Below are 24,250 nucleotides of genomic sequence, written 5' to 3' on the forward strand. Positions count from 1 at the left end.
CCTGTGACATAAACCGCACTGCCAAGCCACTCTGCAGATGAAGAAACTGAGACAAAACCCGGGCCCCGAGAGAGCTCTGCCAGTAAGAGGCTGAGCGGGGTGGGGCAGGACGCGGAGATGGGGGAGCCCAAGTTCAGGCCAGAGGCGCCCACAGGGACTGGGCCGCAGGCCGTGGGCTCCTGCCTTAGGGAGGGAGGCCACTCTGCAGGAGTCAGGACCACAGGGCTTCTCCCAGGGCCTGAGTGTGGGAGGCGGGAGGCAGGGACCCGGCAGACGCGGTGACTGGGCCCCAGGACACAGTGAGTGGGTCAGAGTGGTGGCCCAGGCTGGTGGGAGGAGGGGCACATGGGGAGTGGGTGCCCCTGGGACTTCCAGGGGAGAGGAAGGTGAGCTGTGGGAAGACAGGGAGCTGCAGGTGGCACTGGGCAGGTGAGTTGGCATTCTGGGTCACAGACTCCCCGGGAGAGTGTGTGCTTTAAAAAAAAAAAAAAGTCTTCAATCTGGACGCATGCTCAGTGGTCAGAACGCCAGCCAACGCACCGAAGGGTCTCAGGTTCAATTCCAGGTCAGGGGCACATACCTGGGTTGCAGTTGGCTCCCTGCCCCGGTTCGGGGTGCTATCAGGGTGCGTGCTGGAGGCAGCCAGTCGATGTGTCTCTCTCACATCGATGTTTCTCTTTCTCCCTTCCTCCCTCCCTCCCTCTCTCTGAAAAGCAGTGGAAAGGGTATCTTCAGGAGAGGCTAGAAATAAAAGGTCCTAGAATGAGGTGGAACTCCATGAACTGTTCCGGTGTGTTTGCCAGATTTACAGTTAAGTGACAAATGCAAAGTGCAGAACAGCGTATGTCGGACACTGCCTTTTGCAGAAGAAATAAGAGGAAAAAAGAAAATATTGATGCATCTCCTTTTATTCCCTTTTCTTTTTGAGAAAGAGAGAGAGAAGCACGGATAGGACATTGGTATTTACAAGGGGTGGGTGGGGAAGAGCGAAGAATGGAGAGCAATACCACTTTGAGTTTATCTTTTTATATAAATTTGATTCTGGAACCACTCTAGTCTATTATACACTAAAAAAATTTTATCAGCCCTAACTGGTTTGGCTCAGTGGATAGAGCATCGGCCTGCGGACTCAAGGGTCCCAGGTTCGATTCCAGTCAAGGGCATGTACCTTGGTTGCGGGCACATCCCCAGTGGGGAGTGTGCAGGAGGCAGCTGATCAATGTTTCTATCGCATCGATGTTTCTAACTCTCTATCCCTTCTCCTTCCTCTCTGTAAAAATTCAATAAAATATATATTTTTAAAATTTATATATTAGAGGGAAAAAACTGAAAATGAAATACAAGCAGAAACAAATGAACTGTATTCCCAATGAATCATGGAACCACACCAAATAGGGGCTTTTGAACACAGGACTTAGGCTATACTGGGTGGGGCCAAGGTAGGTTTACAGTTGTTCAGATGGAAAATAATACAATCATCCTATATAATAAAAGGGTAATAAGCAAATCGACCAAATGATGGAATGATGGGTCGCCATGATGCGCACTGACCACCAGGGGGCAGATGCTCAATGCAGGAGCTGCCCCCTGGTGGTCAGTGTACTCCCACAGGGGGAGCACTGCTCAGCCATAAGCCGGGCTGATGGTTGGCGAGCACAGCGGCCTGCCTCTGCGGCAGCACTAAGGATGTCCGACTGGCGGCTTAGGCCCGCTCCCCTAAGCGCCAGTTGGACATCCCCTGAGGGCTCCCGGACTGCGAAAGGGCACAGGCTAGGTTGAGGGGACCTCCCCACCCACCCCACCGGTGAATGAATGTCGTGCATTGGGCCTCTAGTTCATAAATAATAAGGCAAGAATAAACTGTTCGGTGTACTCACAACTATAAACCTCCTCAGCCCATCCTGTATATCCTCAGTCTATAAACAAAAGGACGGCAAATATTAACCTCTACTTTTTGTGGTGGCATAGGATAGCAGCCCGACCATCCTTTTTGTGATTTGTAGGAATGAGCCATAGGAAATATACTGACGATAACTGAAGTTAGGGTCTCACCATCAGAGAAACACGTTATGAATGTGGAAAGACAGGAGGCTAGAATGAACCCTGAATTGGAAGAGATCAGCCTGAACTCGCGGGTGTAGATAAAGAGAGAAACAGATGTAGCTGTGTGTTGATTATTCTTACATGGTTTTATTTAGAAGCTCTGTCCTCTGAAGGGCCTAGAAGCCCAAAAGGAATGAGCACACCCAGCAGCAAGACCTTGGTTTCTAAACACCATTCCCCGCAAACAGGGGAAAACTCTGGGGGAATGACTGATTGCAGGGCCGAGCAGGACAAGCACAAGGTGAGCCTGGAACATCGGACGGCAAAAAGCAAGTATTGAAGGAAAGACGGAGACTTGTCCAAAGGATTCAGGAGCCAGCTTGGCTAAATCTGGGACAGAGTGAACACCCACACAAATCATTTTAAGAACAGAATGTTCATGGAATAAGATAAGAGTCGATGAGGCCATAAATGAGATAAAGGAATAAATAAATGGAGGAGAGGCCAAAGCTCTCCCTTATGTTAAGTGCTAAGTGATCACTGTAGAGAATGGACAATCCCTTTGCAAGATTCTCAGTAAAAACTGATTTACCCAATAATCATCAATAGAGGCCAAATCTGGTGGGAACCAGGAACAGTTTATAGTTTCAGAGTGTCGCCCTCACATTGACTATTAATTACAAAAGTGAAAAATAGGTTACAGTGGGTTAACCTTGCAAATACAGCCATAACCAAGTACCCAAGTCATATTGTCCCCAATAATCACATGCCTCCAGATATGATCCCCTAAGGAGGACATGCACGTGAAAGACCAAATGACCCTCCAAAGATGTCCCCATCCTAACGCTCAGAATCTGGGAATACGTTATCTCACGTGTCAAAGATCTTTGCAGATGTGATTAAATCAAGGATCTTTTTAAAAAATGAATGTATTGGGATGACACTGGTTAACAAAATTATACAGGTTCAGGTGCACAATTCTACAGCACATCATCTGTACACGGTACTGTGTGTTCACCACCCCAAGTCAGGCCTCCATCCATCACCACTTATCTCCTCAATACTCTCCTCCAGGTCACCCCTGCCCTGGCGATCACTGCACTGTTGTTTGTGTTAAAGATCTTAAAACAGGGAGGTTATTCTGGCTTATCTGGGTGTTCCCCATGTAATTGTACTTCTACGTTATAAGAAGAGAGGGAGGCAAAAGAATCAGAGAGAGATTTAAAGATCCCGCAGAGCTGACTTTGAAGATGAGGAAGGGGCCACGAGCCAAGGACTGTGGGCGCCTCTAAAAGGCAGGGAGATGGGTTCTCCCTAAGGGCTCCAGAAGGAAGGTGGCCCTGCGGACACTGTGACTGTAACCCAGTGAGACCCACTGCAGACTGCGACCGCCCACACTGCGACCCAGGAAACCTGTGATCGTTTGTTCCAACGGCAACAGGAAACCAATGCACATCACTTTGGTAGAATTCTTGACAAAGATGCATAACTTGAGTGAAATGATGAGGAAACATGATTCAAGGGATTAAATTAGACTAAGGGGCATTCTAATTAATAATTTGCCTGTACTCTTGAAAAAAAGATCATGAAAGACAAAGGCAGTTTGAAGGAGACTAAAGAGATATGACAACTAAGAATGTGTGTGGCCCTGGCCTTGAACCTGGCTTGAAGGGACGATGGGCAAAATGGAAATGTGAGCTGCAAATTGAACCATGGCCCTGAGCTGATGACCCAGTGACTGATTTTGAAAATTGCACTGTGATTACATCATAAAAGTCCTGGTTCTTTTAAGGCACTATCTCAGTAGGGGCACAGGGCATGGTGTTGTAACCTAGCCTCCAGGAGTCCCCAGATGAAGTCTCCTTCTCTGCCTCTGTCTCTGTCTGTCTATCACCTAGCTGCCCATCTAGCTACTCACCTAGCTACCCACCTAGCTACTCACCTAGCTACCCACCTAGCTACCCACCTAGCTACCCACCTAGCTACTCACCTAGCTACTCACCTAGCTACTCACCTAGCTACCCATCTAGCTACCCACCTAGCTACCCACCTAGCTACCCAGCTAGCTACCCACCTAGCTACTCACCTAGCTACCCAGCTAGCTACCCATCTAGCTACCCACCTAGCTACTCACCTAGCTACCCACCTAGCTACCCACCTAGCTACCCACCTAGCTACCCAGCTAGCTACCCACCTAGCTACCCACCTAGCTACCCACCTAGCTACCCAGCTAGCTACCCACCTAGCTACTCACCTAGCTACCCACCTAGCTACCCAGCTAGCTACCCACCTAGCTGCCCACCTAGCTACTCACCTAGCTACCCATCTATCTCTCTATCTAGAAGGAAGTGTATGTCACTGATGGGAGATTCTGGGTGAAGGGGACGTGAGTGTTCCATTTTTGCATAATTCTTACAACCTCTCTAAAAATGTGAGCTCAGATCAATATAACAAGAAGAAAGACAGCAGGCAGTTATGCCTTCCTGGTTGGCTCAGGGCGCGAGAGGCGGTCGGTCTGTGGCCATAAGTGGGGAGTTCTGCCCCTGTTGGTGTTTCCATGGAGGCTTTAGATTTGCCAGGGATCACGGATTAACCGAGGGGGCAACCAGGCCTCCGTGGAGAACGGGTCGGAGACTTTGGCAGTTGCCAGACCCCTTCTGTCAGGCAGTCCGCAGGGGAGGAGGTCATGGGAGCAGAGCAGACACAAGGGACAGGAGGGACATGAGCCCAGAGCAAACACAAGCAAGTGAGTGAGGGTGAACCTGAGGCCACCTCTCCAGGGGCCCCTGGTTGAGCATGAAGGACAAGAAGCCCAGAGCTGCCCTGAAGAGTGGGGGTGACCAGGGAGGTGGGGACAGGGAACCTCCCAAAAAGAAGAAGACACAGTAGCAAGTGGTTTCTGAGCCGTGACAACCCCTTTAGGCCTGGGGTTTGCACATGTGGTCAGTGAGCCACAGGCCCAGGCGCCTGGGAAACAGGAGGAGAAGGAGCGGCTGGCGGCCCCCAGTGAAGCAGGGGGTCCCTCGGGGGTGAGGACGACGGAGCCCCAGCACGCTAGGGCATCTGCATGCACGACTCCGGAGACCAGGTTCAGTGACGCAGATCCGTTTTATTGTGGAACTACAGGGGTATAGATAGCATGAGGGGACCAATCAGAGGGAGACACGTTGCTACAGGCAACCAATGGCTGAAAGGCTGGGGTACTGTGCACGTGGCTCTAGGAGTTTGTTCCGACGGGCGTTGCTACTTCCTGGTGCGCGGAGGAAGCATGTCATGGTGGAGTGTGCTCACACCATTGCATCAGCCACAGCGCTGAGACATACTTCCCGAGCTCTACGTACACCCCAGCCCCGGCAGCAGACAGAACCTGCCCCTCCCTGCCCCCAGCTCCGGCTCCATCCAGGCTGCCTCACGGGCTCCTAGTGGGTGAGCATCTCCCCAGAGTGTTCCCCCAGAACCCGAGACGCAGACTGGAGAGCTGCACTCGCGGCTCCCTGGGGCCCACAGAGGCCTCTGCTTGAGAGAAGTCACTGCCCCCCTGGGCCTCAGTCCCCCAATGCAAGTCGGGAAATTGACCTGCAGCCTTTGTAAGAATGAGGTCCGACTTAGCACACACACAGGCCCTGGGCGCCCTGTGGATGGCTGTCCATCCGTCGATGGACAAAAGGCAGAGTGGCCATGAGCTGCTGGGGCTCCGGTCACTGTGGAAAAGGGGGAGCAGTGTGTGGGGCACAGCAGGCACTAGGAAGTGCGTGTCCTGTGGGTGCGCAGCGTCCTGTCCACCTGCAGCGCAGGCTGGCGTGGCCGGGCGGCCCCTCCCCACGGCCCAGGCCCAGCATGGAGCCCGGTGCACAGGAGGTGCTTGTGCCAGGAACACGCTGTCCCAGGAGGTGGACAGAAACAGGCAGCCTGGGGCGGGGAGGCCGCCTGTGGGCCCAGCTCCAGGGGAGGCGGGCAGGGGGCAGGGGGCAGACCGCAGACCAGGTCCCACTCTGAGGAGCCGAGGAGAAGCCGCCCACAGACACTGATCGAAGCCCTCAGGCCACCGGCTCTGAGGCTTTGCCACGAGACACCTGGACCCGGAGCTGCTCTGGACACACGGACGCGCGGCCAGCAGAGCTGCTGGTGTGTTCAGGGCAGAGAGAGGCCCAGACCCAGACAGAGAGGCCAGGAGGGGGGGTGCCCCCAGGGCTCCCTCAGCTCCCAACTCCTCATGGTCCCTGGGAGGAGGCGAGGGTGGCAAGTGCGTGTCAGGGGCCTTTCCAGGCCGGGCACCGAGCACAGGGCTTCCCAGCCGCCCTCCCAGTCCCGTGAAGCCGGGCCATCTCCCAGCTGAAGGGACTGGAGCCCAGAGCTGCCAAGTGTCTTGCTGGAGTCGCCTCGCTGGTTAGGGCCAAGCCAGGACAGGGTGATGGGGCACCAGAATCATGCTGAGCCCCAAACACTGGCTCAGTCTCGCAAGGACAAAGGGGACCAACTCTTCCCCGTGTCACCAAGACAGCCTGGGGGTGACCCTGTTAATGCCCACTGAGCAGCCTGGTGTAACAGGTGCCCCGGGGACCTGGGAGCCATCCAGGTAGGTCTGCATGTGAAAGCTCTGAGATGGGGAGGCCTTCTGAGTGTGATGACTCAGAGCCGCGCCCCCACCCACATGCGCACCCCCACCCCACCTCCGCCCACCCCTTCCCCATCAGGCGCACCTGTGTTCTCCCTTCACACAGCTGGGCGCTGACCTGGTTCTGGACCCAGCCAGTCCCAGGAGGACACATCCCAGTGACTCCACTTCTCTGTGGACCCTGCAGGCGAGGAATTCACAGACAGAAAGTAAATGCTGGCCGCGGGGGCTGGGCAGGCGGGAGAGGACTCAGTGTTTCATGGCAGTAGAGTTTCTGTTCTGCAAGATGAAACCAATTTGCAAATTTGCAATGATGTGTGCACACCTTGGGAACGCACTTAAGGCCACTGAACTGTGCCTTTAAAAATAGGTAGGACAGCCCTAGCCGATTTAGCACAGTGGTTAGAGCGGCAGACTGAAGGGCTGCTGGTCCGATTCTGGTCAAAGGCACATAACTGGGTTGCAGGCTCCACCCCTGGCTCCAGTTGGGGCCCATGTGGGAGGCAACCAATGGATGTGTTTCTCTCACATTGATGTTTCTCTCTCTGTCTCTTCCCCGCCCCCATCCACTTTCTCTAAAAAAAATCCATGGAAAATGATATCCTCAGGTAAGGATTAAATTTTTTAAAAGGCTGACATGGTAAACTTTTGTGAATTACAGCCGGGGCTGGGAGGCTGGGCTGAGGGTGGGGGCTGCAGGGGGGAGGTGAGGCTGTCCCTGGGGTGGGGAAGGCTGGGCCAGGTGCGTGGCTGTGGGAGGTCAGAAGCCAGCCTGGGGCACTGAGGGAGGACCTGGCAGGTGACTGAGAAGCCCAGGCCTCCCACAGGCATGGGGTTTGGTAACTGGGGGAAGGGTGCCTGCCCTCATTTTGCGGGACTGCAGGGAGGCGGTGAGTGGGCCCCGGAGCCCCAGGGTCCGCGCTGAGCCAGCACAGTCCGAGCGGGCGCCTGTCTGCATGCACGTCCCACCCTGGGAACCAGCCCCAGTCCACGCACCGCCTGCTGCCCTCTGAGAAGGTCCGGAGTCTCGTGGGCGGTTCTGGAAGTCGCCGCTTTCGCTTCATTATGAGTTGTGAGTGGGCACCCCTTGGGGAAACACAGGGTTGGGGTCCTGCAAGCTTCGGGATGTCACAGTTCGGTCAACCCGCCACCACATAAACTTGCATGTGGTTTCAGTTTAAAGACAGCTTCTTTGGTAGCTATTGATGATTCATTCGCATGGAACGTACAGCCCCAGCAGTGTAAGTTGTGTCTGAATGAAGCTCAACCAACACCTGTATGTCCCCGAGGCACGTTGCAGCCCGTGCACTTGGGAACTGCCCACAGCCCAGCACACTTACTTGGGGGCCACTCCAAACAGCAGAGTCAGAAATTAAAGCGCAGACATGTGAGCTAAGGGACCGGCTGACACAGGAGGGAGCGGTAAACAAGAGGCAGCTGAGGCCGCAGCTCCGGACCTGGTGTTGGAAAAGGCACCACGTGACCGGTATCGGCGGTGGGTGAGGGGAGCGCCGACCCCACAGCCTGGGGCGATGACGCCCAGCCCCGTGCCCAGGCGCTGCCCAGGGGACGTGCTGAGTCCCGGCAGCAACTCCAGGGCTCATTGTGCAGATGCGGACACAGGCGCAGAGGGGGAGGCCTGATTCTAAGCCGGTGTTCTGCGCGCGCTGGCTTGGCGGAGAGGGCGGGGCGTCTCGGCTGGGGGAGGGAGGCCCCGGAGGCTGATTGCCGGCTCAGCCACGCGGGGCCTCCGCCCCACCTCCCTGCACCTGGAGGCGCTCCGTGCAGCCGGGACACACGTCTCTACGGGCAGCTGAGCCACTTCCCAGGGGCAGCAGGACGCGTCTCGGCCCTACGTTCCTCCACTGCTCCCAACACCTGTCACTCACCCTCTTCACTTAGAAGCGAAACTTTGAAATGGAAACTTGGCGTCACTGTCCTGAAAAGAGAATCGCCACCACTTGCCAGGCACTGAGACCTCACACGCACAGACTGCAGGGAACAGAGCAAAGCCATCACACGCGTGTCGTGTGGATGCCGGTGCCGCCTAAGGCCTGTGAACAGGGGAACGACCACGTGTCGGGAAGAAACTAAAGACCTCAGTGGCCACTGCTGCTTCCTCCCTGACTCAGGGATGAAGAGGAACTGCAGGGGGCGCGTCTCTTTCCAGGACAACCTGTCATTTGGAGAAGGGAGAGCTTCCCCACCCTCCCTCAGGCACAGGTGGGCCCCTCCCAGGCCCCGCCCCACAGCCCGTCCGCTTCTCCCAGGCCCCGCCCCACAGCCCCTCTGCCCCTCCCAGGCCCCGCCCCACAGCCCGTCCGCTTCTCCCAGGCCCCGCCCCAGAGCCCTTCTGCCCCTCCCAGGCCCCGCCCCACAGCCCCTCTGCCCCTCCTAAGCCCCGCACCACAGCCCATCTGCCCCTCCTGGCCCCGCACCGCAGCCCGTCTGCCCCTCCCAGGCCCCGCCCCACAGCCCATCTGCCCCTCCCAGGCCCCGCCCCACAGCCCATCTGCTCCTCCCGGGCCCCGCCCCCCAGCCCGTCTACCCGGATAGGCCCCGCCCCACAGCCCGTCCGCTCCTCCTAGGCCCCGCCCCACAGCGCCTCCAGCCCGCGAGGTGAAGGAGCAAGGAGTGGGCGACGAGCCCCTGATTGGCCCACCCGCCCGAAGAGCATTTGCTGGGCGAAGGGGCGGGCCCAGAGGCGCTGACGTCACGCAGGGAACACCTGGGGAGCAGCTGCCAGGCCGCGCAGAGCGCACCAGTGGGCACTGGGTTAAGATGCCAGGAAGTGCAGACCGTGGACCTCAGACCCCGCCTCCCGGACCCCGGCCCGCCGCCGCTCTGTGCGACCCCGAGCGTGGCTGGAGCGTGTCCTTCGTGGGCTGCGGCTTCCTGGTCTTCTACCACCTCGGGGCGACCCGCTGCCTGAGCGAGCGCGCCCCGCACCTCCTCCGCGACGCGCGCATGTTCTTCGGTGCCTCTGCTGGGGCGCTGCACGGCGTCACCTTCCTCGCAGGTGTCCCTCTTGGTACGTCCAGGGCCGCCCCCGGGCTCCTTGCCAGGAGGGGGCGCCCCCAGGCCTGGGCTGCGGGCGACTCCTAAGGTTGCGGGGTGCCCGGTGGATCCGAGTTTGGACACGGAAACTGCAGGTGCATCCGGGGGACCCTGCAGACAGATGCCCCACCCTCCACTGCGTCCTCTCGCCTTGTGCGCGTGGGCTCTGTCGCCCAGTCTGGGAGGGGGCGCCTTGGGAGCGGCTCCTCTGGGCGTGGGAATCCCGAGCATCTCCTCACCCCACCCCCTTCTGGAGCCGGGGCTTGAAGGAAGCCCCCATTCCCCACCACCTAGAGCTGCAGGCGGAAGGGAGCTTGTCGGAGGAGGCTGGAGGTGGAGCTGATCCTTGAGGTCCCCTGGGGAGGCTCTGGGCCAGCTGAGCTGCCAACAGGAAGAGTTGATTCTCCCTGGGTCCCACCGACACGGATGAGGGCTGTGGCCTGTGTCCTGGGTGGGCACCTTCTTCCCTTCGGGGACTTAAGAGACTGGAGACAGCCCCACAGCTCCTCCCTGCTCCTGGCACCACTGGTGCAGCCCAGCCCTCCTGGGTGCATGCCGGAGTCCAACCCCAGCAGGTCCAGGGGTCCCCAAAGGTGTAGACGGAGTCGGCGAAGAAGGAAGGACACGGAGACAGTGTTCAGTTGATCAGCAGCCTAGCCAGGATCTCCAGCCAGGATCTCCAGCCAAGTTCTGGTCTGGATCTCCAGCGAAGTTCTGCCGTTTATTGTTTTGTTACATCCGTATTTATACCAGTTGATTTTAATCCTGTCAATTTCTATTACAAAGGTTAGGGTGTTTCTTATCTCCATTCCAGGGAGTAAAGATTATGTAGCTTAAGCATGATTGTTCATAGTTAAAGTGATTAATTACCCACCTGGCACTTAGTTAAGAGGTTTTATTCCCTCCCTAACTTCAGGGGAAAATCCCTACCTGGGGAAACAACCTTTCTCAGAGACCTTGGTTAAAACACATAGTGCCAAGAAGGTGAGCAAACATATTAAGAACAGTATGCCATATATGCCAGGTCCCTTGAAACAGCAAGCATGGACCAGCTCCCGGCAAATTCCCCCTTTTTTATTTTTTAAAAAGCAGGCATTAAAAAGAAAAACCTGAAATGCTCTCTTATATCCATTTTAAGAGTAGGATTGGTGCTTTCCGCTATTACCTGAGTCCTGATCTATCACCCCAGGGAGAGCTTGCCAATCCTGCACTTTCCCCGGGGTGGAAAGGCTGCAGTGGGGTTAAGGATAAGGTTCCTTGGGCCTACCTCCTCCCATGCCTTTACATTTACCTTTCCTTCCTCAGAAAAGCAGGCAGGTAATTAATCACTTTAACTACGAACAATCATGCTTAAGCTACATAATCTTTACTCCCTGGAATGGAGATAAGAAACGCCCTAACCTTTGTAATAGAGATTGATAGGATTGAATCAACTGGTATAAATACAGATGTAATAAGACAGCAAGACAGAACTTAGGATACAGAACTAGAGAGACAGAGCCTAGGCACAGAACCTACACAGAACGTTCTCTAGAGACAGAGGTACTTCGCTGGAGAGAACATGGCAAAAGATCCTGGACAGAAACTGGCCTCAGAACCTAGAGACAGAACCTAGCGAGGGAACATGGCTACTGAACCTGGCTGGAGAACCTGGAGAACCTAGCAAGACAACTGGCTACCGAACCTGGCAGGAGATCCAAAGCAAAACCTCTCTGGAGATCCAGACCAGAACTTGGCTAGAGATCCTGGCTGGAGATCCTGCCTAGGCTGCTGATCCACTGAACGCTATCTCCGTGTCATTCCTTCTTCGCCAACTCCGTCCACACCTTTGGGGACCCCTGGACCTGCTGGGGTTGGACCCCGGCAGGTGCAGACATCTCAGGCAGAAAGAGGGCCAGGGCTCCTGGAGACCAGCTGATCAGGCTTGGAGGAGGTTGGGGGGCCATGATGGGTAGGGTGTGTGCAGGAGGGTAGGAGAGCTATCTCCTCTCCTTCCCAGTGTTTCAGGCCCTTCCTCGGAGCTGGAGTGGCCCCTGGACACCCCGTACCATGCTCACCCTCCGACCCACTCAGGGCCGCAGGAAATGACAGCCCTTTAAGTTTTGTCGGGATTAACGTCTGTGCTTGTGGAAGCCAGTGGGAGGGAGGGGTGTGGGCTGGTGTCCAGTTGGCCTAAAGAACTGGGTGCAGCCTCCTCGGCTTGGGGTTCCCCATCAGGGGGCAGAGCTGGGAGCAAGGGGCAGTGTGGAGCTGTTGGCACCCAAAGGCCCAGAAGGAAGAGGATGCCCCTCATCAGCTCCTTTCCCTGGGCTCCTCAGGGACTTCCTCTTGGCTGCACCCAGGGCTGCTGGGGGGGGACGCAGCCAGCGGGGCTGCCTCTGCTCTGGGGACAGGAGTCTCCTGCCAGGAGGGCAGCCCTGCCATTGGAGGGACCTCCTGCCATTGGAGGGACCTGGGCTGAGTGGGAGGTGGGGTTAGGGGGCCACCCTGGCTGCCTTCTCCCTGCAGGGGGAGGGGAGCAAAGGGCAGGATGTGACCTCCAGGGCAGCCAGTCCACCCCCCTCACCCCCCACCCCCCGGGCTATAGCAGTGCTACAGCCAGTCCTTGTCCCCAAGGTGACCTGAAGCCACCCACGCGGTTGAACATTTAACTGGGGCTGTGACCCCAGGACCCCAATGAGGTGCAGAGCAGTGCAGGGGTTCCTATAGCAGGGGAAAGGCCGAGCCTGGGGCTGTTCCCGCAGCACAGGGTGAGGCAGGTGAGAGGTGGAGGCAGGTGGGAGGTGGAGGCAGGTGGGAGGTGGAGGCAGGTGAGAGGGGAGGCAGGTGGAAGGTGGAGGCAGGTGAGAGGGGAGGCAGGTGGGAGGGGGATGCAGGTGGGAGGTGGAGGCAGGTGGGAGGGGAGGCAGGTGAGAGGGGAGGCAGGTGGGAGGTGGAGGCAGGTGAGAGGTGGAGGCAAGTGGGAGGGGGAGGCAGGTTCGAGGTGCAGACAGGCTTCCTGCCCTGGTGCTGGCCTGGTGCCTTCTGCCCCCTGGAGTCAGGCCTCCCTGGCTCTGGCTCTGAGGGGAGAGGGGCGAGGAGAGCGCACCTGGGCCTCTGGAGGCCTTTCCCAAGGCCAGGCCGGGAGCGCGCTGTGCAACAGGAACAGTGCAGGCCGCGCTGTCGGTCATTTTACGTTTCCCAGAGACAGGAAGCAAAAAGTAAGACACAGTGAAGTTAGTCTTATTCATCCCAATATCACCAAACAGTCCCCTGCTCCCATTTAGTCAGTATAAGGGTGTGTTGAGATATTTTACATTCTGTTTTGCATTAAGTTTTGAGATCCTCTAACTACATCTCAGTTTGGACGATCCCCATTGTAAGGGCTCTGCAGCCACGTGAGAACACAGCTCCCTCCGCCCGGTTTCTGGTCTTGCCACAGTCGCCCCTCTCCCAGGCGGCACATCCATCCCCCTGTGGGCTTGTCTCCCCACAGACATTACTCTGAAGTTCCTCACAGACCTTGTCGAGTCTGCCAGAAGCCGGACCATGAGCATCCTCCATCCGTCCTTCAACATAGTCAGGTCCCTCCGAGAAGCCCTCCACAGACACCTCCCGGACAACGTCCACCAGCTCATCTCTGGCAAAATGTGCATCTCGCTGACCAGAGTGTCCGACTGGGAAAACGTCCTGGTGTCCGAGTTTCAGTCCAAAGACGACGTTGTGGACGTAAGCGGTGGGCCTGTCTGGTGCTGGCAGTGAGGGGCAGTTTCATTCTGGAGTCACATGGAGAGGCTGGCGCAGGCCACCTGCCCCCTTTCTTACACGGACAAGCACCTGGCCGGCCGGGACGCTGTCTGCTGCCCGCACCCTGTGACGTACACGCCGTGCCCCCCATGGTCTGGGCCACAGCCTGGGAAACCCTGGGCTCCCAGCACAGTTTCCGTGTAAAGGATGGCTCCGCATCCTGCAGGCTTGGCTTTGTCCACCTCCTCAGGGCCCTGTCCCTCGGTGTCCCTCCTGCATGGGATGCGTGTTCCTGCAGGAGAACAGCTTGAGGGAAGCAGCGAGAGGCGGAGCCTCTTCCTCGGGGCCCAGCCCAGAGGACGTTGTTTGCAAGGTCACAATCCAGTGCATTTGCCCGATGCCTTCATGGGGGATCAATAGACACTTCACTTCACTTCACACAGGTCTGCAGAGCAGAGCGGCCTGGCCCATAGAGCCAGCTGCATCTCAGCAGCCCCAACCATCTGTCATTGAACCTTGTTTCTGGAAGTTTCTTCTCTTCAGCCAGCACCTGTCCCTCCCACAGGAGTCCTTTCTCTCTGTGAGTCAGTGTTGTGTGCTGCTTAATGCTCTCCAGCCGGCGCTACTCCATTGTGGTCCCTGGACCCGTGTGGGCATCACCTGGGAGCCTGTGAGACTTGCAGTCTGAGGCCCCTCCCCCAAGCTGCTGCCTCAGAGTCCCGGGCCGGGGTCAAGCAGCTTGAGTCTGATCCAGTCCTTCCCAGTCAGTCATCGTGTCCACAGCTCCACGTCCTGTCTGCTCTGGCCATTGGGACTCTCGTGGGCAGCAGGGACAGGAAGTTGATGTCCACAGACTGTGGTGATAAGGCGCTTATGCTTGGGGCTGAAATGCTATTGTGTGGTTGGTTCAAATTCATTCAACCCATTAATTAAAGTGCCTACTCTGTGCAAAGAGCACTTTCAGACCAGCTGCTCTTCTCACTCACAGAGAGAAGGCTCAGGGAGGCCCAGGGGAATGAAGGGCCTACTGCTTTGCCTGTGGTTTCACTCCCTTTTGTCTTCACAGGCCTTGATCTGTTCCTCCTTCATCCCTTTCTTCTTTGGCTTAATCCCTCCGACCTTCAGAGGCGTGGTAAGTCTGCTCTTAAACTGTGTTCGCAGGGTGCTGGGTGCAGGCATCCTAGGTCCCCAAAAGCAGAGCCCTGTGTCTCTCAGCCTTGAACCAGAGATTCCATCGCTGCCCCTCCATTCCCACCCACCCCCAGCCCAACCACCTTCCCCAAGAACCCACTACCTGGCTTTCTGCTAGACAGGCTGCTTCACTGCATTTTTGTTGTTAAGCCTCAGCAGAAGGTATTTTTTCCATTGATTGTTAGAGCGGAAGGGATGAGGGAGGGGAGAGATAGCTGGATGGATGGATGGATGGATGGATGGTTAGATAGATATCGATAGATAGATGGAGAAACATCGTTGTGAGAGAGACACATCAATTGGGTGCATCCAGCACTCAGAGCGAGGCCGGGGATCTATCATGCAGCCCCGGTAGGTGCCGATGACCAGGAATGGAGCCCGAGACCTGTGGTGCTCGGGCTGACACTCTAACCACCGACACACACCGGCCAGGGCAGGGTCACTTCATCTTCCCCTGCGCACCGGGGACAGGTGCCCGGGGGCCTAAGACTCAGCCACTCCCTTAAGCCGAGCTTCGCTCTCAGGGTGGAGCGATTCAGTTCCCTCTGGGACTGACTGACTGTCCTTCCAGCCCATGGCTTGGGGCAGAGCTGCTGACAGAGCTACGGTTCAGTTCCATCGGCAAACACTCGCTGTAGGCACATGCGGCTGATGGCGAGCCCTGTCCGGCAGAGTCCGAGTGGAGCGTGTGCTCTGCGGGCTCTGGGCTGCGTGCTGGGCTGTGCAGCACCAGGGCAGCTCCTTCCTGGGCAGCCGTCACCCACTGAGATGATTGCCTGCCCCCCTCCCCCCACCCGGACATCTGTCCTGTCTGCGGACAGTTGAGGATGTCACAATAGGGGACACTGGTTTGACAGGTGCAGACTCTCCACATTGTACCGGCCCCGCCTGCCCAGCCGCAGGTGTTGACAGAGGCTCCCCAAGCCCGTCCTCCCCCATAGCCTCTGCCCATAATCTGAGCACCGCGGACCCTGCCAGAGCCTCTGACCGGACGTGTTTCTCTCTCCCTCACAGCGGTACGTGGATGGAGGGTTTACTGACATTAGATCCTGCTTTGATGACAAGATGACCATCACTGTGTCCCCGTTCCTTGGGGAGCATGACATCTGTCCTAAGGTCAAGTCCACGAACTTCCTGCATATAGACGTGTGCAGTCTCAGTCTCCGCTTCTGCTTGGAAAACGTCCACCTGATCAACCAAGTCCTGTTCCCCCCGGATGTGAAGGTGAGTGGGGCTGTTTGTTCTGGGGGCTGCAGCTCCGTGCTCTTGTTTGCTTGGGGACCCAGCAGTGTCTCTACGCAAACCAACCAAAGCTGACCCCTCAATGAATAGGGACCGGAGAAGAGTCACTTGTCCCTGAAGGTCAGTGGTGCCCCAGGAGGGCTTCCAGGAGGAGGTGTCCCCGAATCACCTGGGGACATTAAACTCTGCTGCCCCTCAGGACTGTGGTTCTAGTGCAGTCGACCTTCCTGCTCCACAGGTTTCCCACCTGTGGATTCAACCAACCACACATCAAAAATATTCTAGCCCTAGTTGGTTTGGCTCAGTGGATAGAGCATTGATTGACCTGTGGACCAAAGGGTCCTGGGTTCAATTCAGGTCAAGGGCACATACCTCGGTTGCAGGCTCCTCCCCAGCCTGGATCTGGCCGTGCTTGTGCAGGCAGAAACTAATCGATGTGTTTCTCTCTGCCCTCTCTCTTCCACTCTCTGAAATTCAATGGAATAATATCCTTGGGTGAGGATTTAAATATATATATATATACTAGAGGCCTGGTGCACAAAAATTTGTGCACTCGGGGGGGGAGGGGGGTCCCTCAGCCCGGCCTGTGCCCTCTCGCAGTCTGGGACCCCTCAGGAGATAACGACCTGCTGGCTTAGTCCTGCTCCCGGGTGGCAGAGGGCAGGCCCAATCCCTAGGTGCAGCCCCTGGTCAGGCTAAGAGCAGGGCCAATTGGGGAGCTGGGGCGCCGCCCCCTGTCATGCACAGAGCAGGGCGGATCCGGAGGTTGCAATGCCACCCTCAGTCACGCTCAGGGTAGGGCTGATTTGGGGGTTGGGGCACCGCCCCCTGTCACACTCAAGGCAGGGTCGATGGGGAGGTTGATGCACCACCCCCTGTCATGCACAGAGCAGGGCCAATCAGGGGGTTGGGGCGCTGCCCCCTGTCATGCACAGAGCAGGGCCAATCAGGGGGCTGGGGAGCTCCCCCCTGTCACACACAGAGCAGGGCCCATCAGGGGGTTGAGGGGCTCCCCCCTGTCACTCACAGAGTAGGGCCAATAGGGGAGTTGGGGCACCGCCCCCTGTCACACACAGAGCAGGGCGGATCAGGGGGTTGGGGAGCCGACCCCTATCACCCACAGAGCAGGGCCGATCAGAGGGTTGGGGCACCGCCACTGTCACACTCAGGGCAGGGCCGATGGGGAGGTTATGGCTCTACCCCATCACACACAGAGCAGGGTCCGTGGGGGGGGGGGGGCGTTGCACGCTGTCACACACAGAGCAGGGCTGATCAGGGGGTTGGGGCACCGCAGCCTGTCACACACAGAGCCACAGGGCCATCAGGGCTTTGGGGAGCTCCCCCCTATCAGGCACAGAGCAGGGCTGATCTGGGGATTGGGGCGCCTTCCCCTGTCATGAACAGAGCAGGGCGGATAGGGAGGTTGTGGCCCCGCCCTCTGTCACACACAGAGCCGCAGGGCGATCAGGGGGTTTGGGCACTGCCCCCTGTCACGCTGATCCCGGTGCCAGGAGGCCTTGTGGCTCCGCTGATCCCGGTGTTGGGAGGCATATTACCCTTTTATTATATAGGATAGAGGCCTGGTGCACGGGTGGGTGCCAGCTGGTTTGCCCTGAAGGATGTCCTGGATAAGGGTGGGGGTCCTCACTGGGGTGCCTGGCCAGTCTGGGTGAGGGGCTTAGGGCTGTTTTCAGGCTGGCGGGTGACTAAAACTCCCAACTGCTCCTTTTTTTTTTTTTTTTTATTCTGGGCCAGCTTTAGCTCTGAGGCTTGGCTCCAGCTCTTACGCATCTGCTGCTGAAAGCAGGTATCTGGTTTGTTTGGGTTCTATAATTGAAACACTGTTTCAACTCCAGCTCTGAGATCCCGGCTGGCTGAAAGCAGGTTTCTGGGGGTTTGTTCAGCTTCTAAATTTGTAACAATGTTTCAAATTGCAAGCTCAGAGGCTGGCAGCGGCAGGCAGGGAACGTTGGAGTCCTCCGTCACTGAAGCAAGCAAGCCTCATGTTCGCTTCAAGCTGCCTGGCTGCCGGCCGCCATCTTGGCTGGCAGTTAATTTGCATGTTGCCCTGATTAGCCAATGGGAAGGGTAGCGGAGGTACGGCTAATTACCATGTTTCTCTTTTATTAGATAGGATACACACACACACACTAGTGTGTGTGTATATATATATATATATATATATATATATATATATATATATATATATATTAGAGGCCTGGTGCATACATTCGTGCACTGTGGGGGCGGGGAGGGTGCCCTCAGTCCAGCCTTCACCCACTCACAGTCTGGGACCCCTCAGGAGATGTCATTGGACCTAAGCCAGCAGTCGGAAATTCCCCGAGGGGTCCTTAGAACAGCAGCGGAGGCAGGAGAGGCTACCATCACTACTGCTGTGCTGGCCAGCCGTGAGCCCAGCTTCTGGCCATGAGCCCACAGGGGGAGCACACTGACCACCAGGGGGCAGCTTGTGCATTGAGCGTCTGCCCCCTGGTGTTCAGTGCACGTCATCGCGACCGGTCGTTCCGCCGTTTGGTCAATTTGCATATTAGGGTTTTATTATATAGGACTAGAGGCCCAGTGCACAAATTCGTGCAAAGGTGGGGTCCCTCGGGGTGGCCTGCGGGGATCGGGCCAAAACCAGCAGTTCAACACCGCCTGCCACTCCTGCCTGCCACGCCTGCTCATCCTAGCCCTACTGCACCTGCCACAGGCTCACACCCTGTCAGTCACGATCGGGAGAGGCTCGCACCGACCAGCAGTGCTCACTAACTGTGAGCCCTGCACCCAAGGGGGGGCGGCCTGGGAAGTGATCAGCCCTCCAGGCAGGAGGTGGTGCTTGCCGGCGGGGGATCAGGATCCATCCCGCTGACGTTCATACCATTTGTTGGGAGCCACCTGGTGGCCGCTTTTATATTGTTTCATCTTTGCTGAGCTTCTAGGGAGGGGAAGCGGCCATGGCGCCTGAGGCCGACTTCCAGGAGGCCGGTGGTGCTGTTGGGGATCTTGCCAGCGGAGTGGTCTGTCAGTGCCTGGCCCGTTCTCCGGAGATTGGACCTGCAGGACTACTGAGGGAGTGTGGTGGGCCGCCGGGACGGGTTGGTCAGCTGAGGGCACTCCTGCTGTGGGAGTGCACTGACCACCAGGGGGCAGCTCCTGCATTAAGCGTCTGCACCTTGGTGGTCAGTGTGCATCATAGCGACCGGTCGTTTGGTTGCTTAAGCGTGTGTGTGTGTGTGTGTGTGTGTGTGTATTCCAGAAAGTCCCAAAATGCAAAACTTGAATTTGCCCCCTCGCCGCGCCCTACCCTGAATCCACAGAGTGACGTGGAGTCGGGTGCCTGCTGTAGCCTGTGTGCAAACCCTGCACCATTTACGTGAGGGACTAGAGCGTCCATGAATGCCGGTGTCTGAGAGGAGCCCTGGACCAGTCCTAGATCCTGGGGAGACTGTTTATGGGTGCAGCCTGGGCGGTAGGATGTGTTGCGTTACCCACATGATCTTATTCGTGGCCACGGTCACGAACCACGCAGCACTGTGGTGGCTGTAGTATGCCTTCCCACCCCAACAGTAAGGGGGTGTGTGGACATGGGCCCTAACGGGGCTTGGGGGCCCAGGAGGCTGCAGGGAAGTGGGCAGGACAGTGAGCAGCCCGCAAGGGCTCCCCCTGGAGGCAAGGCCGGGCACCAGCTGGTTGGTGTGGGTGGTTTGTGCACAGAGCAGGGGAGGCAGCTGAAACTGTCCCCCAAGGACCAGGACAGGCCTGTCATGCTGGGTGACAGCAAAGGCCCCATGGAGGGGTGTCGTTCCTGCCCAGTCCCTTGTCCGGCCATGCCCGGCCCATGGAGGCAGCTCAGAGTTTGAAGGAGTCTTCAGTTTAAATGAACGAGGCTTAGCGAGTCAGCCGGGAGTTCACTTACTTGCCTGGCTTACAGGTGCTGGGAGAGATTTGCCTGCGAGGGTACTTGGATGCGGGCAGGTTCCTGGAAGAAAAAGGTACGTATGAGCTGGGGAGCAGACGAGCCCTTTTCTCTAAAAAAAGAAAAGAAAAAAAATATATGGTTTTATTGGTTTCAGAGAGAGGGAGAGGGAGGGAGAATCCGCAGTTTGGGCAGTGCGCTGGCCAGGAACAGAACCGTGCCCTCCGGGTTCATGGGTTGAGGCTCGTCCACTGAGCCACACTGGCCGGGCCAGATGAGCCCTTGGCCTCCGCTGTTGGTCAGCAGCCTTGGAAAGCCCCAGGGCCTGTGCCCTCACTCGGTGAGGAGTCGGGCTCCTGACACATTCGCGTGGAACCCACCGTAAGATGTGTTCGGAGCTGCTTATCTTCGATGCTGCACGTTGGCTCCTGTATTGACCGCGTCCATTAGCCTGAGGCCGAGACCAAGGAGTCAGTCTGGTCACTAGGACCTGCACGTGTTACCCACTCAGGAAGTGTCCATTGTGTCCCTTCCAGGTGCCACGCACGTGGCTGAGTGCGGGGGGCCCTGCCACCCGGAGCTCACTCTGGGGATGGATGACGTGTGGAGGGATGACATGCAGAGGGCGGGACAGGATGTGGGCTGCTACAGGGCCACACAGGAGGGAGCTGCAAGGCCTGGGGGAAAGGAGGGCTTCCAGGAGGAGGTGACTCCACTTTGGAGATGGATAGGAGGGGAAAAGGCCTGTGTAACTGCAGTGGCTGAGAGATGGACAGAGGAGAGGCGCAAGCTGGGCCCCGTGCGCATGGTGAAGCCTGCACTGCAGCAGTAGGGAGCCAGGGAGGGCTGCTGAAGCAGGAGGGAGGGAGGCCAGAGGGGAGCGTGGGAAGGCCCCTCTGGATGTCTGGTGGCCCCTGGCCTCCTGTCATGAGTGGGTGGGTGTGTGAGTCATGCCCCCTGTCTCCGTGCCCCACGTAGGCATCTGTGACAGGCCCCGTCCGAGCCCGAGTGTGCCCTCGGCAGCGCCCGAGTTCCTTCCGTTCTCCTGGGAAACCGCGAGCCCCGAGGCTTCCCCGGGGGCGGCTGCCTGGCAGGGGAGGCCCGAGGTGGCCGAGCTGCTGGCCCACCTGCGTGTCAGCCTCCGGTCCTGGGACGAGAGCATCCTGGAGACCCTGTCGCCCAAGCTCATTGCGGGTGAGACGCCTCTGGCGGGACGGCAGGGTGCTGCTCTCTGTTGCTGAGGCTCAGAGGGCTTCTCTCTGGGTTGGGGAGGAGGTGATGCTGCCACGGGGAGGAGAGGAGGCCCCACCTCCTGGCACCATCTCCCCACCCGGGCGCCTTGCTCAGCCTCCCTTCCCCGTGTGCATGGCCAGAAAAAGCCACACTCCCGGTGAGCCCGTTGGGAGTTAAGCGGGCATGCGCCCAGTTCCTGGGTCTGGGCGCACCCAGACCACCATTCTTCCAGAACACCATTCTCTGCCTGGGCCCCGTCTCCACGCCTTCTTTCTGGAGGAGCCTGTCTGCCTCCCCTTCCCCGAACCCTCAGCTTTGAACTTGTCCTTGAACGACGGTAGTGCATTTGATCATGTCGTCAGACACCAGATGGGCCAGGAGTGCAAATCGGGTACTGGGAGAAATTCAAAGATAAACACGACGCTGGTGCCCAGGTTGCTACGATTTGAGGGTCCTGAGGCCACGACGAAGGGGAAACAGAAACCAGGGCTCCAGGCAGAAGAGGGCGTGTTGGGAAAGCCCGTAAGGCGGGTGGGGTTGGGGGTCGGTGCCTCCTCCAGGGAGAGCTGCCAGTGGGACAGTTGATCCGGGGCCGTGGCTGTCCCAGGGCTGTTCAGGCCGCACTCCCTGATCCATGGCATGGGCCCGGCTTCTGATTCTTTGGCAGCAGGATTTGTGTGTTTCACTGGAATTGCAGGCAGCACCTGGGTGAGGTTACACTGGGGGGGACGCCCCTCCCCCCAATGGTATCTTTCAGGCCTGAGTGAGGCATGTAGACCCCGAGGTGGCCGCTGGAGCAAGATCTGCAGCTTCCTACCGGTGAAGGTCATGTCTTACGTGATGCTGCCCTGTACGCTGCCCGTGGAGACCGCGCTCGCGGTGGCCCAGAGGTGAGCAGTGTGGGCGGCTTTGTGTCTCGGCGGTTGAGTGAGGGTTAAGGGAGAGTTCACCTAAGGCCCCACGCCTGGGCCTGGCTCCTGTGCAGGGCAGTAGGGGTCACAGTCTATAGGGTCTGTCCCTGAGAGGTGCCTCGTGCTGAGGCCTGGCCCAACCCACCTCCTTTCTTTTTATTCATTTTTTATTGTTTGATTTTAGAGAGTGGAAGGGGAAGACAGAGAGAAGGGGAGAGAGAGAGAGAGAGAGAGAGAGAAAGAGATCATTTTGTTGTTCCACCCCATTTATGCATTCATTAGTTGATTCCTGTGTGTGCCCTGGCCAGTGATTGAACCCACTACCTTGTCCCACCCAGATGATGCTCTCAGCCAACTGATCTACCGGGTCAGGGCTGTCACCTCCTTTGCCGTTGCTGTTGTAGGCTTGTCACTTCTTGCAGTTCCGCCCTTTTATTTGGGGACTGTATCCCGGGGAAGGAGGGACTTGAGGCAAACAGGTGTGCACCCGGAGTCCTGGGCATTCATTTTACTCAGCTTTCTTCCAGCTGGCTTGGGTATTTACTTCCTTTTTAGTGGGTTAACCTAGGGTGTCCATCTTACTGGTATATTTGACTAGAGGCCCGATGCACGAATATTCATGCAAGAGTAGGCCGTCCTTGCCCCAGCTGCCAGCACCGGCTTCCTCCGAAAGGACATCCGGAATGATGTGCGGTCTAATTAGCATATTACCCTTTTATTATTATAGATTTTATTATTTAAATTTATCTCTATTGTTGAAAGTATTACAGATGTCCCCTTTTCCCCCCAGTGGCCCCCACCACCCTGCTCCCACCTCCTCCCCCCACTTTTGTCTGTCCGTGAGCTGTGCATACATGCACATAAATGGATTAGCCTCTCCCCCTTCCCTCTAAATATGTCAGTCTGTTGCCTGCTTCGATGTCTAGATATTTTTTGTTCATCAGTTCAGTTTATTTCATTCATTAGCTTCCACATAGGAGTGAGATCATGGGAACTTGTCTTTCTCTGACCGGCTTATTTCACTTAGCGTAACACCTCTAGGCTGTTCAAAGGGTATGAGATCGTACTTTTTACTGCTGTGTAGTATTCCATGGTATAAATATTCCACAGCTTTTTTATGACTTATCTGCTGATGGGCACTTGGGCTGTTTCCAAATCTTAGCTATTGTGAATAACACCGCTATGAATGTAAGGGAGCATACATTCTTTCTGATTGCTGTTTCTGGCTTCTTAGGGTATATTCATAGACGTGGGATCACTGGGTCAAATGGGAGTTCCATTTTTAATTTTTTGAGGAAACTCCGCTCTGTTTTCCATAGTGGCTGCACCAGTCTGCATTCCCACCAGCAGTACATGAGGGCTCCCTCTTCTCCAAATCCTCGCCAGCACTTGTCGTTTGTTGATTTGTTGATGGTAGCCATCCTGGCAGGTGTGAGGTGGTACCTCATTATCATTTGGATTTTCATTTTTCTGATTATTAGTGACGCTGGGCATTTTTTCACGTGTCTCTTGGCCATTTGTATGTCCTCTTTGGAGAAGTGTCTATTCAGGTCTTCTACCCATTTTTTAATTGGACTGTTTGTCTACCACTTGTTGAGTTAGATGAGTATTTTATACATTTTTGGAAAATCCCTTAGCAGATGTATCAGTGGCAAATATGTTCTCCCATGCAGTGGGCTCCCTTTTCATTTTGATGCTGGTGTCTTTGGCTGTGCAGATGCTTTTTATTTTGGTATATTCCCTCTTGTTTAGTTTTTCCTTTGTTTCTCTTGCCCTAGGTGATGCATTTTGAAGTCTTTTTCGTCAGATATGAGTATTGCTACCCCAGGTTTTTTCTTCATTTCATTGGCATGGAAAATTCTTCCATCCCTTCCTTTCATCCTTTGGAGTCTTTTGTTCTGAGGTGGGACTTTGTAGACAGCCTACATATGGGTTTACATTTTCCACCCATTCAGCCACCCTATGGGTTTGATTGGAGCATCTGAGCGTTTACATTTGAGGTTATTACAGATGGTGCTCATCTGTTCCCATTCTTATTCTTTATGCTGGTATTTCCCCGCCCCCCCCCCGCCCCACCATTTCTTCTTACAACAGTCCCTGTAGCATTTTCTTGCGGTTTTGGTTTGGCGGCGATAAACTATCTTAGCCATTTTTTTGTCGGCGAAGCTATTTATTTCACTTTCAATTTGGAATGATAGCCTTGCTGGTTAGAGTAGTCTTGGATTCGGTCCCTTGCTTTTCATTACTTTGTATTACGTCATGCCAGTCCCTTCTGGCCTGAAGTGTTTCTATTGAGAAATCAGCTGACGGTCT

At 56.4% G+C, this 24,250-nt stretch overlaps 1 protein-coding gene across 1 annotated transcript; it reads left to right on the forward strand.

The window, feature by feature from the left end:
* The first annotated feature begins 9,255 nt into the window (after positions 1-9,255).
* Positions 9,256-21,924, forward strand: PNPLA3 (patatin like phospholipase domain containing 3). Its single transcript, XM_036298811.1, has 7 exons — positions 9,256-9,689; positions 13,191-13,423; positions 14,508-14,573; positions 15,647-15,856; positions 19,809-19,869; positions 20,772-20,987; positions 21,784-21,924. The coding sequence occupies exons 1-7, from the start codon at positions 9,440-9,442 to the stop codon at positions 21,918-21,920; spliced, it is 1,173 nt and encodes a 390-aa protein (XP_036154704.1). The 5' UTR covers positions 9,256-9,439; the 3' UTR covers positions 21,921-21,924.
* Positions 21,925-24,250: the final 2,326 nt, after the last annotated feature.

The sequence above is a fragment of the Myotis myotis genome, unplaced genomic scaffold, assembly GCF_014108235.1.
Source record: "Myotis myotis isolate mMyoMyo1 unplaced genomic scaffold, mMyoMyo1.p scaffold_m19_p_3, whole genome shotgun sequence".
NCBI lineage: Eukaryota > Metazoa > Chordata > Mammalia > Chiroptera > Vespertilionidae > Myotis > Myotis myotis.